Source organism: Doryrhamphus excisus, chromosome 13 (genome assembly GCF_030265055.1).
Source record: "Doryrhamphus excisus isolate RoL2022-K1 chromosome 13, RoL_Dexc_1.0, whole genome shotgun sequence".
NCBI classification, from domain to species: Eukaryota; Metazoa; Chordata; class Actinopteri; order Syngnathiformes; family Syngnathidae; genus Doryrhamphus; species Doryrhamphus excisus.
Window position 1 is genome coordinate 14,359,871 of NC_080478.1, and position 12,595 is coordinate 14,372,465.

Below are 12,595 nucleotides of genomic sequence, written 5' to 3' on the forward strand. Positions count from 1 at the left end.
CGCTTTTTCGGGGCGGACAATTACCCGCCTTTGACTTTTGTCAAACGGGAGGATGGAGGCAGAGGCGAAATGAGAGGGCTCTTGTTGGCATAGCTCTATCAAGGAAGAAGGACTCCCTGTTATCTGTGAATAGAGCTTCTTTTTTTGGACCAGAATAGATATAGCACGAATTTTTAATTCGTTTTTCTTTCAGAGACAACAATGCTTTACTTGAAAGCGTGGCACAATTTGGGTTTTGTGAAAGATCTCCTCTTTTTTTTTTTTTTTTTTCCCACTCCTTGTCCGAGCCCAGCTGCCCATATGGGGATGCAGCGTGTGTAGTAAAAGATCACAATGACACCGAGTGACAGGCGGGACAAAAAGCCCAAAGATACATCTCCCTGACTCTGAACAGCACCAACAAACTCTGACACACTTTCCTTTTTTTTCCACTGTCTGCATCCCAGTGCCGCTGCTTGGTAACATACACGCCTCCAACATCCAGCAGAACCCAGCCTAGGCTTTTGTCTCCGGGTTGAGTCTTGTACTGTATTGTGCAATGATAGAGTCCACTGAATTTTATCACACCTGGCCAATTTGTTCTATTCAAAAGTAGACTATTATGCAAAAAAACCACACACGTCTCTATCAAATGTGAATTGCTTAACCTTACAAGCTCATCCTGTGTTGGAACAAACCCTACAAAAAGCAGTAGCCCCCTTGAGACCCGGTTCTGTAAATAATTAGCAAATCTGTCCAATTGAGCTGTTTGTTCAGTGATGATAGGGGCGGCTCTAACATCTGTTGGGACATTTTTTTTGAGCCAGGCCAAACAAAATGCATAGATTTTTTTTTTTACTCTACAAGGTTATATTGACTGAAGTCAGTGTGCTCATTTGGGAATCATTTGTGCTTATTCTGCATAGCCAGTAATGGTGCAAACTGTGTTTTAACAGGGAATAACATTTCTCAGATTATTCGTATTAAGTGTGTTTAGAAAGCTGTTTTTCTCCTTGGTTGTGTTGTGGTTAATGTTATTGATTTATTTCGTCTCTGGTTTGCAAGTTATCCGCCTTGTAACAAAGATAACACTGCAGTCACTGCGTGGAAATACTTTGTGCACAAGGCCAGGGAGTGGCTGTGCAGAAGCTGACAAAAAGGAGAGCTTTTGACATAAAAGCTTCTTGTGTGGAGAAGCCCACTTCTATTAAGTGAGTGGATTTTGCTCCCATTTCACAAGTGACTTCAGGCTTTATTAGTGAGGTGTTTAGATTTAGAGGAAATATTCCCCTGGATTAAATTTACTTCAACTATTGTGTTGTCACAATAGTGTTTTGTCTGCCCGTTTAGATGTATTTAATTCCAAAAAAAGTAGCGAATTTGATTGTTTTTTTAAAATAACGCACTAATGCATTTTGGCACCACAAAATGTACATTAAATAAAAACAAAATAAGATAGAAATATCTGAAAAGTTGCCAGTGTTTATTCATGGCCATAAATATTTTTCGGTCCATAAAAGAAGCAAGAAATGAACATTTCTATAATTATAAAGTGGTTCGTACGTGCTGATAATAACACGAGGGGGGTGGGAAAGAAAATATATCTACAACCAACACACAACATACTTTTTACAAAAAAAAATGTTCACAAGAAGAGCATTGACATTCTCAATAAAATCTATAAGGGACAAGAGTTTTTTTTGGAGCCAGTTCTCTTAACGAAAACATGTAAACACGGTGCACACATGAGCCCCGAATAAAAACGGTACTATGTACTGTATATGCTGCAAAAATGAAGTCTTTTGTGTGTGTGTGTGCGTGTCTGTGTGTGCGCTTTCCCTTTCTTGCGTGTGCGTGCGTGTGTGTGTGTGGGGTGAAACCTTCCCAAAGACAAGTCTCTATATCGCGTCCCTCACCAAGTCCACTGTTGCGTTTGCACCAAGTGGTGCGCCGTAGGGAAGTGCGGCGTGGCCGTGGCGCTGTACTGCGCATTATACTGCATGTGTTGGAGCGACTGAGCGCCATACGCCGAGAACGGGATCCCGGCCTGAAAAGTGGCCGCCAAGTCCTGAGCTTTAAGGGTGTGACAGGGCTTCCCATCCCTGACTAAGACGGGCACGGCCACCCGCCTAGGAGAAGGGAGATGGCTCACTTCCATACCTTTCTCGGCCCGGGCTCGCTTCATCTTATACCGGTGGTTCTGGAACCAGATCTTCACTTGGGTCGGGGTGAGGCGGATCAGACTGGCGAGGTGCTCCCTCTCCGGGGCTGACAGATACCTCTGTTGTCGGAAGCGGCGCTCCAGCTCGTAGGTCTGCGCCTTGGAGAACAGCACCCGTCTTTTGCGCTTCTTGCCGGAGTCGCTCCCACCGCTGCTGGACGTTTCCTTGTCGTTGTCCGGCGATTCGTCGTCCGCGGACGGCTCCGGAGACTTCGCCGAGTCTTGGGAGCCGGCGGAGAGGCCGTGCACTGCGGCGGCGAGAAAGGGGAGGAACACTGTCAAGATGTTATGCTCGGTTCCAAAAAAGACACTTCAAACTTTCACACATCATCAAAAACAGACATTTAAAGCAGAAAATACTGAGAATCAACACGTTTTTTGCATGCAATGAGAGCAGCCAAAAAATGTGGAATCGGTGAAGCATTCAAATGCGAACCGTGTGCCCACAACACTACTATAATTTAGAAATCAAATTAAAATTCACAAAATAACAATAAAATGGCAATCGTGAATCACAATACAAAGCATCCGTGCATGGAAATGCGGCATCAACATCTGCGTGGATGCATACCAGCCACAAACACATCACAAAAAGGACCAATTCTTAAAGATTCTACTTACATGAATATTGAATACTGTCCGTAGTGGCGAGCCATCGCGTGTAGGGATTGTCACTCGAGTCATAAAACGGGTTCTTTAAAGGCAAGTTCTGCACGTTTTCCAGTGGACTTTTCACCAAAACTCCAGTGCTTTTCGTTGTGGAGGTGCTCTCCGAACCCTCCGTGTCCTCCTCCGCTCCGGTGATAGATCCTTCTTCGTCATTTGTGTCCGGAAGGTCCAAAATGTCCTTTACAGAGAAGCCCGTCTTTGTGTTGGTCAACGACATATTCTGGTGGGGAGGCGAGAAAAAAAAAAGTTGCAGCACCTTTTTCTCTCGGACAATCCGCTATTTTTGTGGGGGGGAGACACACACACACACACACACAGAAAGAAAAAACAAGAAGCAGAGCTGATAGTTTAAGGGGAAAGTACAGGAGCAGCCTCCGTGTATGCATGCATCGCCTGCAGAAAGTAGCTTGTGGTTCGGTCTCTGCTTGAGTCCAGGAAGGATGCCAAAGTGGCTCAAGTGCTATATACGCGGCTCATGGATACAGTGCTGGTGCTGGGGTGCAGGAGGCAAATAAGCCATTACCTTGTTCGATCCGTCCATATAAGGTTTGGTCTCAACGCATGAACCTGCAAGTGGGAAAAAAAAGCATAAAAACACGCCAAAGGTTGGCCACGTGTGGGCGGGTCTTAGGAGTCAAGTGGATGAAGACAGTGTTTGCAGATGTGAAATTGTGGGTTTTGGGGAGATCCGAGCCTCTACCATTGGTGCTTCAGAGCATGATGAGTGGTATAACGTGTCAATTAATTACAAAGACTGGGAGGGCCTTTTTTTTTTTTACTCCCTATTTACATACAAAGAACCTCCAAGTAGCTTTAACACTCACTATACTCTAAGAAAAGCACATTTCAACAATCATTTCCCTACATAACGTTATTATTTGTTTGAATTGAGCTGCATTTTTGTGTGTTTTGTGTCACGTAGGTAGGCTTTGTACATAGGGGCTAATTTATGTAAACCTTCTGAGTCAATATTTTGGCCAAGGCTTAAGGACAAGAGGCTCAAGCAGGACTTTGTTTGTTCCAAAACTCAAAGTACTGCTAAGCAGCCTAAATGCTCACAATTATTATTATTAATCATAATTTCTGTAAGATTTAGTGCACATAATATATTTTTATAAACCAGTTTTATAATACTAATAATATATACTAATAATTACAAGCCATTCTATCTTCCCAATCTGCTCCACATCCTAATATTGGTTTTGTGTTTAAAGCGCCTAAACTTGCTTTAAAAAATAAAATCAATTCCTGCAGAAAAAGCCCATTATCATTGTTTCGTAGTTTATTTTCCTCCCTCTCCAAGACTTTGCCTGACTCTCTCCTTCCCTCTGCCCGCCATCCAGTATGTGATGTGGGTGACAATGTTTCACGTTTTTGAGCAAGTCTCCGACGCATCTTGGGTGGTCGGACCCGGGGCAAACACAAATACAAACCGATTGCTAAGCTGCAGACAATAGGGGAAATGTAGACAAATGTCCGGCTCCTGTTGGAAGCTTTTGTGATGCAGCAGTTTTTGCATTTATTTCAGGCCCCCCAAATAATAGATGATTGACGCCCAGGGCACAATGCTTTCTAACTGTTTGGAATAAATCTGAGGTTGTTCTAGTTGTCATGGCATTCAACTGCTTTCAATGGACTATCTCTTCATTCATCCCTTGGATCCTTCCACAATATTAAGGAAAGTCCTCCAGCCAGGGACACACAACAGCAGAATATATTCAGAACACATTATTATAGAAAATACTGTATTTCATAAAAAAAAAACGCACTTAACGTCACGTTTACACTTGGACAATTGATCATATCCGAAAAGGATATGAGTCAAGATTATTTAATTTCCACCCCCCCCTTCTCTGAATCTTAACAATTAATGATAGCTCATTCTCCCCGCGTGCTTAACATGTCAACACTTAGAATAATTCATATGTTTTTATATTTTCCTCATTAGAAATGTGTTCAGTTTGTGTTGTTTGGCATTTTGACAGGCCCATCTTATTATCTGGTGGGGAAAATTCTAACACACAATTAATGACGTTTCATTTTTTCATTCATGCAATTAATATTTATACTGTATATAAAATGTAGTCCTCACTGAGGAATATACCTGATATGCAGGCCTCATATGACAACAAAATGTGCTAGAATTCATCCCACAAAGACTCCATTCAGCGGGTTACATGGACAACCTAGAGCCGGATCTGATCCCCCCCTCATATAAGGGAGGGAAAGGTTACTGACCTGATCCACCAAGTAATGCTGCACCCAGCTAAATCCGCCATGTCAGGGAGGAAGGGAGGGAGGGGGGGAAACAGGGTGTCCACGGCAGACACCCTGCGAGATTTTGACAGTGCCGAGAAGGGCCCAGCTGCATGGAACCACACCGGGAGCGTCCCTATATATAGGCCCTTACAGGACCGTTACTTCTTCCACCCCAAAAGTGTGCTGAGCCAGATCAGACTAGACCACAGAGGCTTATGGTCCGTGTCACGGAGATTTGCTTTTGGTGCCTGTGGCACCGTGACAAGGGGGTGTCAAGTTTGCTGCAGACTCGGACCATTTTTTTTTTTTGGGAGAGGGGGGCATGTTTGATCAGTCTCATGAGGGTTGTCCAGGATGAGGTAAAAGTGCACATGTAGGCTAAGTGGACTTATCCACTTGGAGAGCCTATCTGGCTGTGTTTACCTGTTTACTTTAACAGGTAGTTCAAACACTCCACTTTGCCTTTTTTTGTACTCACGGAAGGACTTTACCTATTCTTACTTTTATTTTAAACGCACAAAGACAAAAAAATCTAAATAATGCATTTATTCAATAGTGGAAAATATGATGAATAAACATAAAATGATGTGGTGTAGTATAAAATATTGTTATAATTAATGCATCCATTAAAGAAACAGTCTTGAAATTGTTCCAAAGGTGTTTAAGCATCGCAGTTTTCTTTCTCGCTGACACCCCCAGCCCCTGAACCGTAGTGTGTGTGTGTGTGTGTGTGTGTGTGTGTGTGTGTGTGTGTGTGTGTGTGAAAGCGAAAGTGAGATAAAGAAGGGCCTCCATGCTGCAGATTCACCATGCAGGATTGAAAGGACAGCTGCTGGTTATTTGAGTTTACATTAAAACCTTCAGACATAACATACCAAATAATACAGTAAAAACACAAATACTTCAGCAGGCTATATATATAATTAAGAAATAAACCAATTTTAAAAATTCTGCATAAACGCACATGATAATTTGCATTTCCAGCCAAGTTAACTCCAACAACCAAGTCATTTTTTTTGCATCGATCCTCCCCAAAACCTCCCGTCTGATTAATTATAATCCCCTCCTAAAAAATGCATGCACACGATTGTTCCCTAATAACAAAAGAAATAGCGTTTAATATTCTTGATTAAATACATCTTTCGATTGAATGCACACGTAAGAATGCATAATGACGTTGATCACCCCCCTCCCCCTTTCCCATTCCTCTTAATCTTAATCGCCGAATTTCAGCGCGTTTTTTGGACGCTTTAGGAGGAGAGACGTTGGCTTTGATAAAGGTGACCATTCCCGCCTCAGGGCACCTATGATAAATGTGACAAACCCGATTTCCCTCTTCTATGATTAAAGACTAACATCTCGTATTCTGCTTTATTTAAGCCGTAGCTTGTGGTCATGTACCTTGAGGGCAGAAATCATTAAAAATAAAACCACAATCCACCACTTCCGGGCAAATAGGAAAGTCTTTATTCGTCTCTATTGGTGTGATAATTAAACATGTCACGGTGAGATTACGGCTGCCCCCAGAGGATGACTTCATTTGTTAAAGCACTAGTTTATTTGTAACGGTGGATTTCTTTCCCATTTTACTCTATATATTTATATATATATATGTGTGTGTGTGAGACGAATTGCTTAATGTTTAGTATTTTATAATCACAACGAGGTGTGTAAGATTTCTTCGGATAAATCAGTAAATAGGTGTGCACAAACAAGTATATAAACACAATCTGTCTCGCCCGTAGACAGCCTGTTAGTGAGTGCAGCAATAACGCTAACATCTGTTGACATCTGTAGAGCTCTAGCGGTCCCTACTGGCACTTTGGAGAAACAACAGGGGGGGTGCTCTAGCCAAATAAGGACAACTTTTGGACAGCCGGTAATAGACATGTATAAATACTACAACCCAGACTTTGTTATATGAATATATGATTGTATTTTATATTATATATTTTTTAAAGCTTATTTTATTCTAGTGTTCTGACTACTTCCAAGCAGTAAGACTAAGAATTTACATGTGCGCCAAAACAGAAGTTCATGCAGCCAAGTGTGGTAAGATGTGCAAAGTGCATGCTTACCTTTTTTTAGATCAGAGGGGCTTTAGGGGGGGTTGGGTTGTGGATGTCTTGGCTGCGTCAAGACAAGCGTGTGCAGGGTTCATGAAATATCTCCAAAATGGGAGTCAGGAGTGCGTGCACAGATAAGCCTGATGTGGTTTATATACCCTGAAAGCAAGTGCTCCTCTTCTCGTATTGTCCAAGAGCGTTTGCATAGCCGGCCAAGAGGATCTGCTCCTTCTGACTCGCTTACATTGCGCAATGTTTGTTTTCCCTGCTATGACGTATGAGACAAAATATTGGCCATATGTCCATCGGGGCCATAAATTTGCGCAAACACAGCAACCCAGCATGCATATTTGGTTTCTTTCTAGTTTTTGTGTTTTTTTTTTGTTGTTTTTTTTTGGGAAGGCATTTGCAAGTAACTAACATATATACATAATGTATATGCGAATAATGTTACATTTGGAGAAATATACGCATGCTGCAGCTTGGTCTTCACACCCATTGCCATTATTCCTCACATATATAGGGCTCGCTAATAAATGGCTCGGTAACCAAGAAACAACGCCGAGGGAAGAGCAGATGTGGCATGTTATCCTGCCCACAGCCACGTTTACATTAGATACCCTGTTACAATGATTGATGACCGCCAATGGCGGTCACACCAATCCACAATCATTATGCTCTGCAAGGCGGCCTATATTATGCTGAACCTTTTGTTGCTGAAAGTCTGAAATATCCTCATATTTCACATAATAACAATATAATATTCCTAAATAAATTGCTCAAGTATTCTGATTAAACAAATGTTCACAACAGCATCAATGAGAAGGACAATAACAATTTTAAATAAATAGAACAATTATAAAAACTGTTCTGAAGCAAAGTACCTTTTGTGTTTGATTGAGCAAGGTATTAATAATGTATGAAAAAATGACTAACCACAATGATGACAGTAACACCTTTTACTCAAAATGAATAAACATTTTTTGAGTAATGCAACTACATTAAGATTAGTACTACTCAAATCTAAAATGTTTACTACAGGGGTGTCCAAAGTGTGGTCCGGAGGCTGTTTTGTGACCTTTTATTTATTAGCCAAATGCAATTAAACAAGAAATGATAACAAAAAAAAAAACAACAATAAAAGTTGTAAAAACAAAGTAATACCTTTTGTGTTTGATTGAGCAAGGTATAAATAATCTATGATAAAATGACTAACCACAATGATGACAGTAACACCTTCTGTTGATACTTTTACTCAAAATGAATAAACATTTTTCGAGTAATGCAACTACATTAAGATTAGTACTACTCAAATCTAAAATGTTTACAACAGGGGTGTCCAAAGCGTGGTCCGCAGGCTGTTTGTGACCTTTTATTTATTGGCCAAATGCAATTAAACAAGAAATGATCACAAAAAAACAACAATAAAAGTTGTAATAACAGACAAAAATGGTGCAATTTAACGAAAAATAGTCAAAATCTTAATACTAATTGCACTAATATGCTTTGCCACATAACAAAAGCTGACACACAGACTCTTTGTAACTTGAATTGATATAATTTCAATATAAGCATATCTGCATGGGTTGGTTTTGATGTCAAAATAAAATTTAAAAAAATATGAAAAAAGCCCCAAAATCCTTAGATTTTTCAGTATTTGACCATAAATAGAAAAAGTCTGGACACCTGTTTTACTACATCTACCACTCTGTGTGTCCAGATGGCTCATCATTTCCACTTGTTGCATGCACACTTTTTGATATGAAAACCCATCTCCTGCATCAGAGGTTGGCGTAAAAGAAGCACACAAGGCATGCTGGTAATTGTTGAGGAATAAAGCAATGTGAGGCAAACACCGGTTGTGCTATCATGACACCTTTCAGGGGTGTAGAAGCTAAATCAAGACAATGATTTTATTGTGGGCAGCCTGGAATCTGTGCATGATAATAACGGCGTTGCCTGGTGTTGCAAGAGTGACCATCAATCAATAGTGAATACATTACCGACGTAGTTTTTTTTTTTTTTTTTGCAGGGCCACTTTGTTGATGAAAGAGTGAGATTATCCTCCCTGCCATCGCTGTGTTCAAGGGTGCCGCTAAGACCCTGAGAATACAAATAAATAAATTGGCCTCACACCTCATTTGAAATCCCACATTAAGGCAAGTAGTTAGAGATGGAATGTATTCATGAGCTTCACACCAATGGGGGAAATAGCATTCCACTCATCCACTCTGAGAATACTCTTGTGCTGTTTGAGATGTGCCACAAGTGCTCCGGGTACTAAATACAAGACCTTCTGAAAAAAGGATGGATAAGATAGGCCGTGGCGGTCAAGCTATTATCAATCCCTGGCCTAAAGCTTGACGACGACCATACTTCAAATATAGTTAATGGCTATGTGAGGACACTGATGGCGCTGCTTCCCGAAATCAATCAGTTCAAGTTTTAATGTATCGACCACTCGAGAGAAAAGCGGAGGAGCTTCTCAAGGAGCCTGGGATGATTTTCATGGAAGATACACTTTTTAAAAAAGAAAAAAAGTTTAATTAAACCTGAGGGCTCACTTGTATGCTTAGAGACTCGCACACAATGATAGCCAGCTCTATCCATTTGAAAGGTTTAGCAATTTTTCCTCCACAAATGCGTGCACTTAGAGGTTTTAGCATTAGATCACTGAGCTTTCACTGTTAAGGCATGAGTGAATGGGTGTTTTTAGACCTTCAAGAGCAGTGAAGCACAGTAGAGGAGATGAGCTGTTGTTCAAGAAATGCTTCACATCAGTTGAGTATTATGTCTTCCATGACAACGGCGCATTGTGAATGTGAGGAACATTTTTGAACCGACGTTACCTGCTAGAGAGGCAGGAGAAAAAGGGGGACCAAAAAGAGCTATGTGAAAGAAGTGTACTGTAGCGTGTAATTAGTTCCACGAACACTCGGGGAAATGTCAGCTATTTCTATCAAAATGTTACATTTATGGACGTTTTGTATACTTGACAAACGACTGTTAACTTGAATACATATTTCTCACTGTGAAATGCGCGAGTGTTAGGCAAGTGTATGGGCTCAAGGCTACGTCTTTGTACACTCGCTTTGGGAATACATTATATGAACAAAAATATCTTTTCATTCATTAATTCTTAAAGGCACTCAGTAGTGCAGGTCTCTAAGAAAAGGGACCATTTTGGCCTGCATATCAAAACAAAGGTTTTCATTGAGAGCAAATGGCAAGGAGAGAAAATAAATTCCCATGGGCATTGATGCGGTTGGTGGGTTCATGCCCAAAAAGTTTCATGTCAACCACTTGTGTTTTTGTATAATCCTGCAGGGGTGGAAACTGTAACTCTCGCTTGGGATTTTTATGGGTAAGATTCACAAACACTAGGACTAGGACTCATTTGGACTCAGGATTCTCCGATTATGATTTTATGCTGCCGATTCCGATCATCCAGGACTGAACTCGGTCATATGGATAAATTATACACTTTTCTATTTGTTTATGAGGAATGCTACAGGTCATATGATATGAAAAAGGAACCATAAATCTCCTTAATGTTGACAAAAACATATTTGACTTAGTTTTTGAAAATAATATATTGGGGCTGGACCGGAGAGCCTACTGCCTACCCCCGCGATTGGCCCGCTGGCTGCTGGGGCTTGGCGGCTCGCTCGGGGTGCCCTGGGCTGAAGGATATTTTGGTCTGGGCTGCCTGGCTTCCTGGGGGTCCCGCTGGAACCAGCTGACGCCGGGGCTTGCCCTGGTGTCATGGTTGGCGCTACCTCCCTGGATCTGTCCTGGGTCGCGGGCGCCAACGTGCCCTTGTGGGGGGCGTTCACCGGCCTCCAGGCAGTGGGGTCCGCGCTGCTGGTGGCCTGAAGTCTACGGTGGTGGCTTGGGGTTGTTGCGCTGTGGTGGCTGCTGCGGGGACCGGGCTGTGTGTTGGGAGGGGACCTGATCCTGCTCGCGGGTACGGGGGCCGGGGTGGCGTGTGGGGATGGGGAGCATGCTCCTCGGGGTGGGGCCTGCTGGGAGGGCGGTGCTCTTTTGGGCGTTTGGGTGTCTGCTGCCACTGGTCCTATGCTCTGCCGCATCGCTGTCCCTGTCTTTGCCCATCCCCAGTCTTGCCTTAAGGCTCGTCGGGGATGGTTCTCCGGTACATCATCATGGGATGATTTGAGATGTAACAGATTAGAGATGTAACAATCAAATGGAACTGACACAAATGACTGTATTGACCCAAATCGGAGACAAGCCTGAACAATAAGATGATACCTATAGGCAGGGGTCGTTTGGCCTTTGGGAGTAACTGGAGTTTCCCCACAAATGGGCCGATGGACAGCAATTATTTATTTTTTTATTATTGTGCCTTACTGATATGCTGTATTACATGGAAATTGATACATGCCAAGCACGAGAACCAAGTGTAAAATGGCTGCTCGAGTTGAAGCAAAGACAGAGTTGAAACCTGTTTCTTTTTAGACCGCAGAGAAGCGTGTTGATTGGCTGTCCAAGCTGTTACTCCATGAGTGCTTGGATTTATTCGCTGATATTTTGCTAGTTTGTGTTGATTAACCCATTGGTTGTTTGTTCCTGTGTAAGAGGCTCTGAACGCTTGCTTAACTGTCTATGACTGTCTATTACTAGACATAATACATGGTGTGCATGTTACAACTGCATACAGTCAGTCAGCGTTTACGACTTGTTATTCTTTCAACAGTTTCACGTGACTAAAACGCTACTGCTACAATAAGAAATAAAATCAGATAATTATATGAATCTTTTACACACTTGAGCCATCTTGACAAAGTTCTGATTGCATGCACTCATTTTTTTTGCATGTAATCTTGTAACTATTCCACATGATTCCTCTACTTTTCAAGACCAGATTTGTGATCTCCTGTGGCCATGATCTCACCAGAGACACCAGCTGCTCCGTGACTCCACCAATAAATTATTTCACTCTCATTTATTTATTCAAGAGTCCAGAATGTAAAGGGATGTTGTTTCCTATAGTGGTGTGATTACGGGATTGCATTTTTGTATGTATATACATAACTTGGGTGAGTTGGCAAAGTACATGTGCGTGGATTGTAGTGGGCCAGTCTGGACCAAAAAGTCCAGGGCCATATTTTTGTCCCAGTCCAGAAAACTGCCAGAAAACTGGTCACTGGGGTGACCATCATTTTCCTCAAATGCTGTATGAGCTAACCCAGAGCATCACAAACATACTCGGCGGGTGACATGTATGGTGAATATGTGGGCCATGCAAGAACTGCGATGATTTTAACTTTCAGGAATTGTGTACAGATCCTTGCAACATGGGGGAAGTCCATTATCATCTTCAAAATTGAGGATTGCCGCACATCTTCTGGATGACTTCCAGATTTTGGCAGGATAAAAC

General features: G+C 42.0%; 1 protein-coding gene across 2 annotated transcripts; it reads right to left on the minus strand.

Moving 5' to 3' along the window:
- Nucleotides 1-1,452: 1,452 nt before the first annotated feature.
- On the minus strand, nucleotides 1,453-7,328 carry nkx2.2a (NK2 homeobox 2a). Of its 2 annotated transcripts, none has more exons than XM_058090934.1 (4): nucleotides 7,207-7,328; nucleotides 3,393-3,436; nucleotides 2,822-3,089; nucleotides 1,453-2,448 (listed from the first exon to the last, which is right to left on the minus strand). In XM_058090934.1, exons 2-4 carry the CDS (start codon nucleotides 3,408-3,410, stop codon nucleotides 1,892-1,894), a joined length of 843 nt encoding a protein of 280 aa, XP_057946917.1. In that variant the 5' UTR covers nucleotides 3,411-3,436; nucleotides 7,207-7,328; the 3' UTR covers nucleotides 1,453-1,891. The 2 variants fall into 2 exon arrangements, with proteins under 2 accessions (XP_057946917.1, XP_057946916.1); XM_058090933.1 differs by having other exon boundaries at nucleotides 1,453-2,475.
- Nucleotides 7,329-12,595: the final 5,267 nt, after the last annotated feature.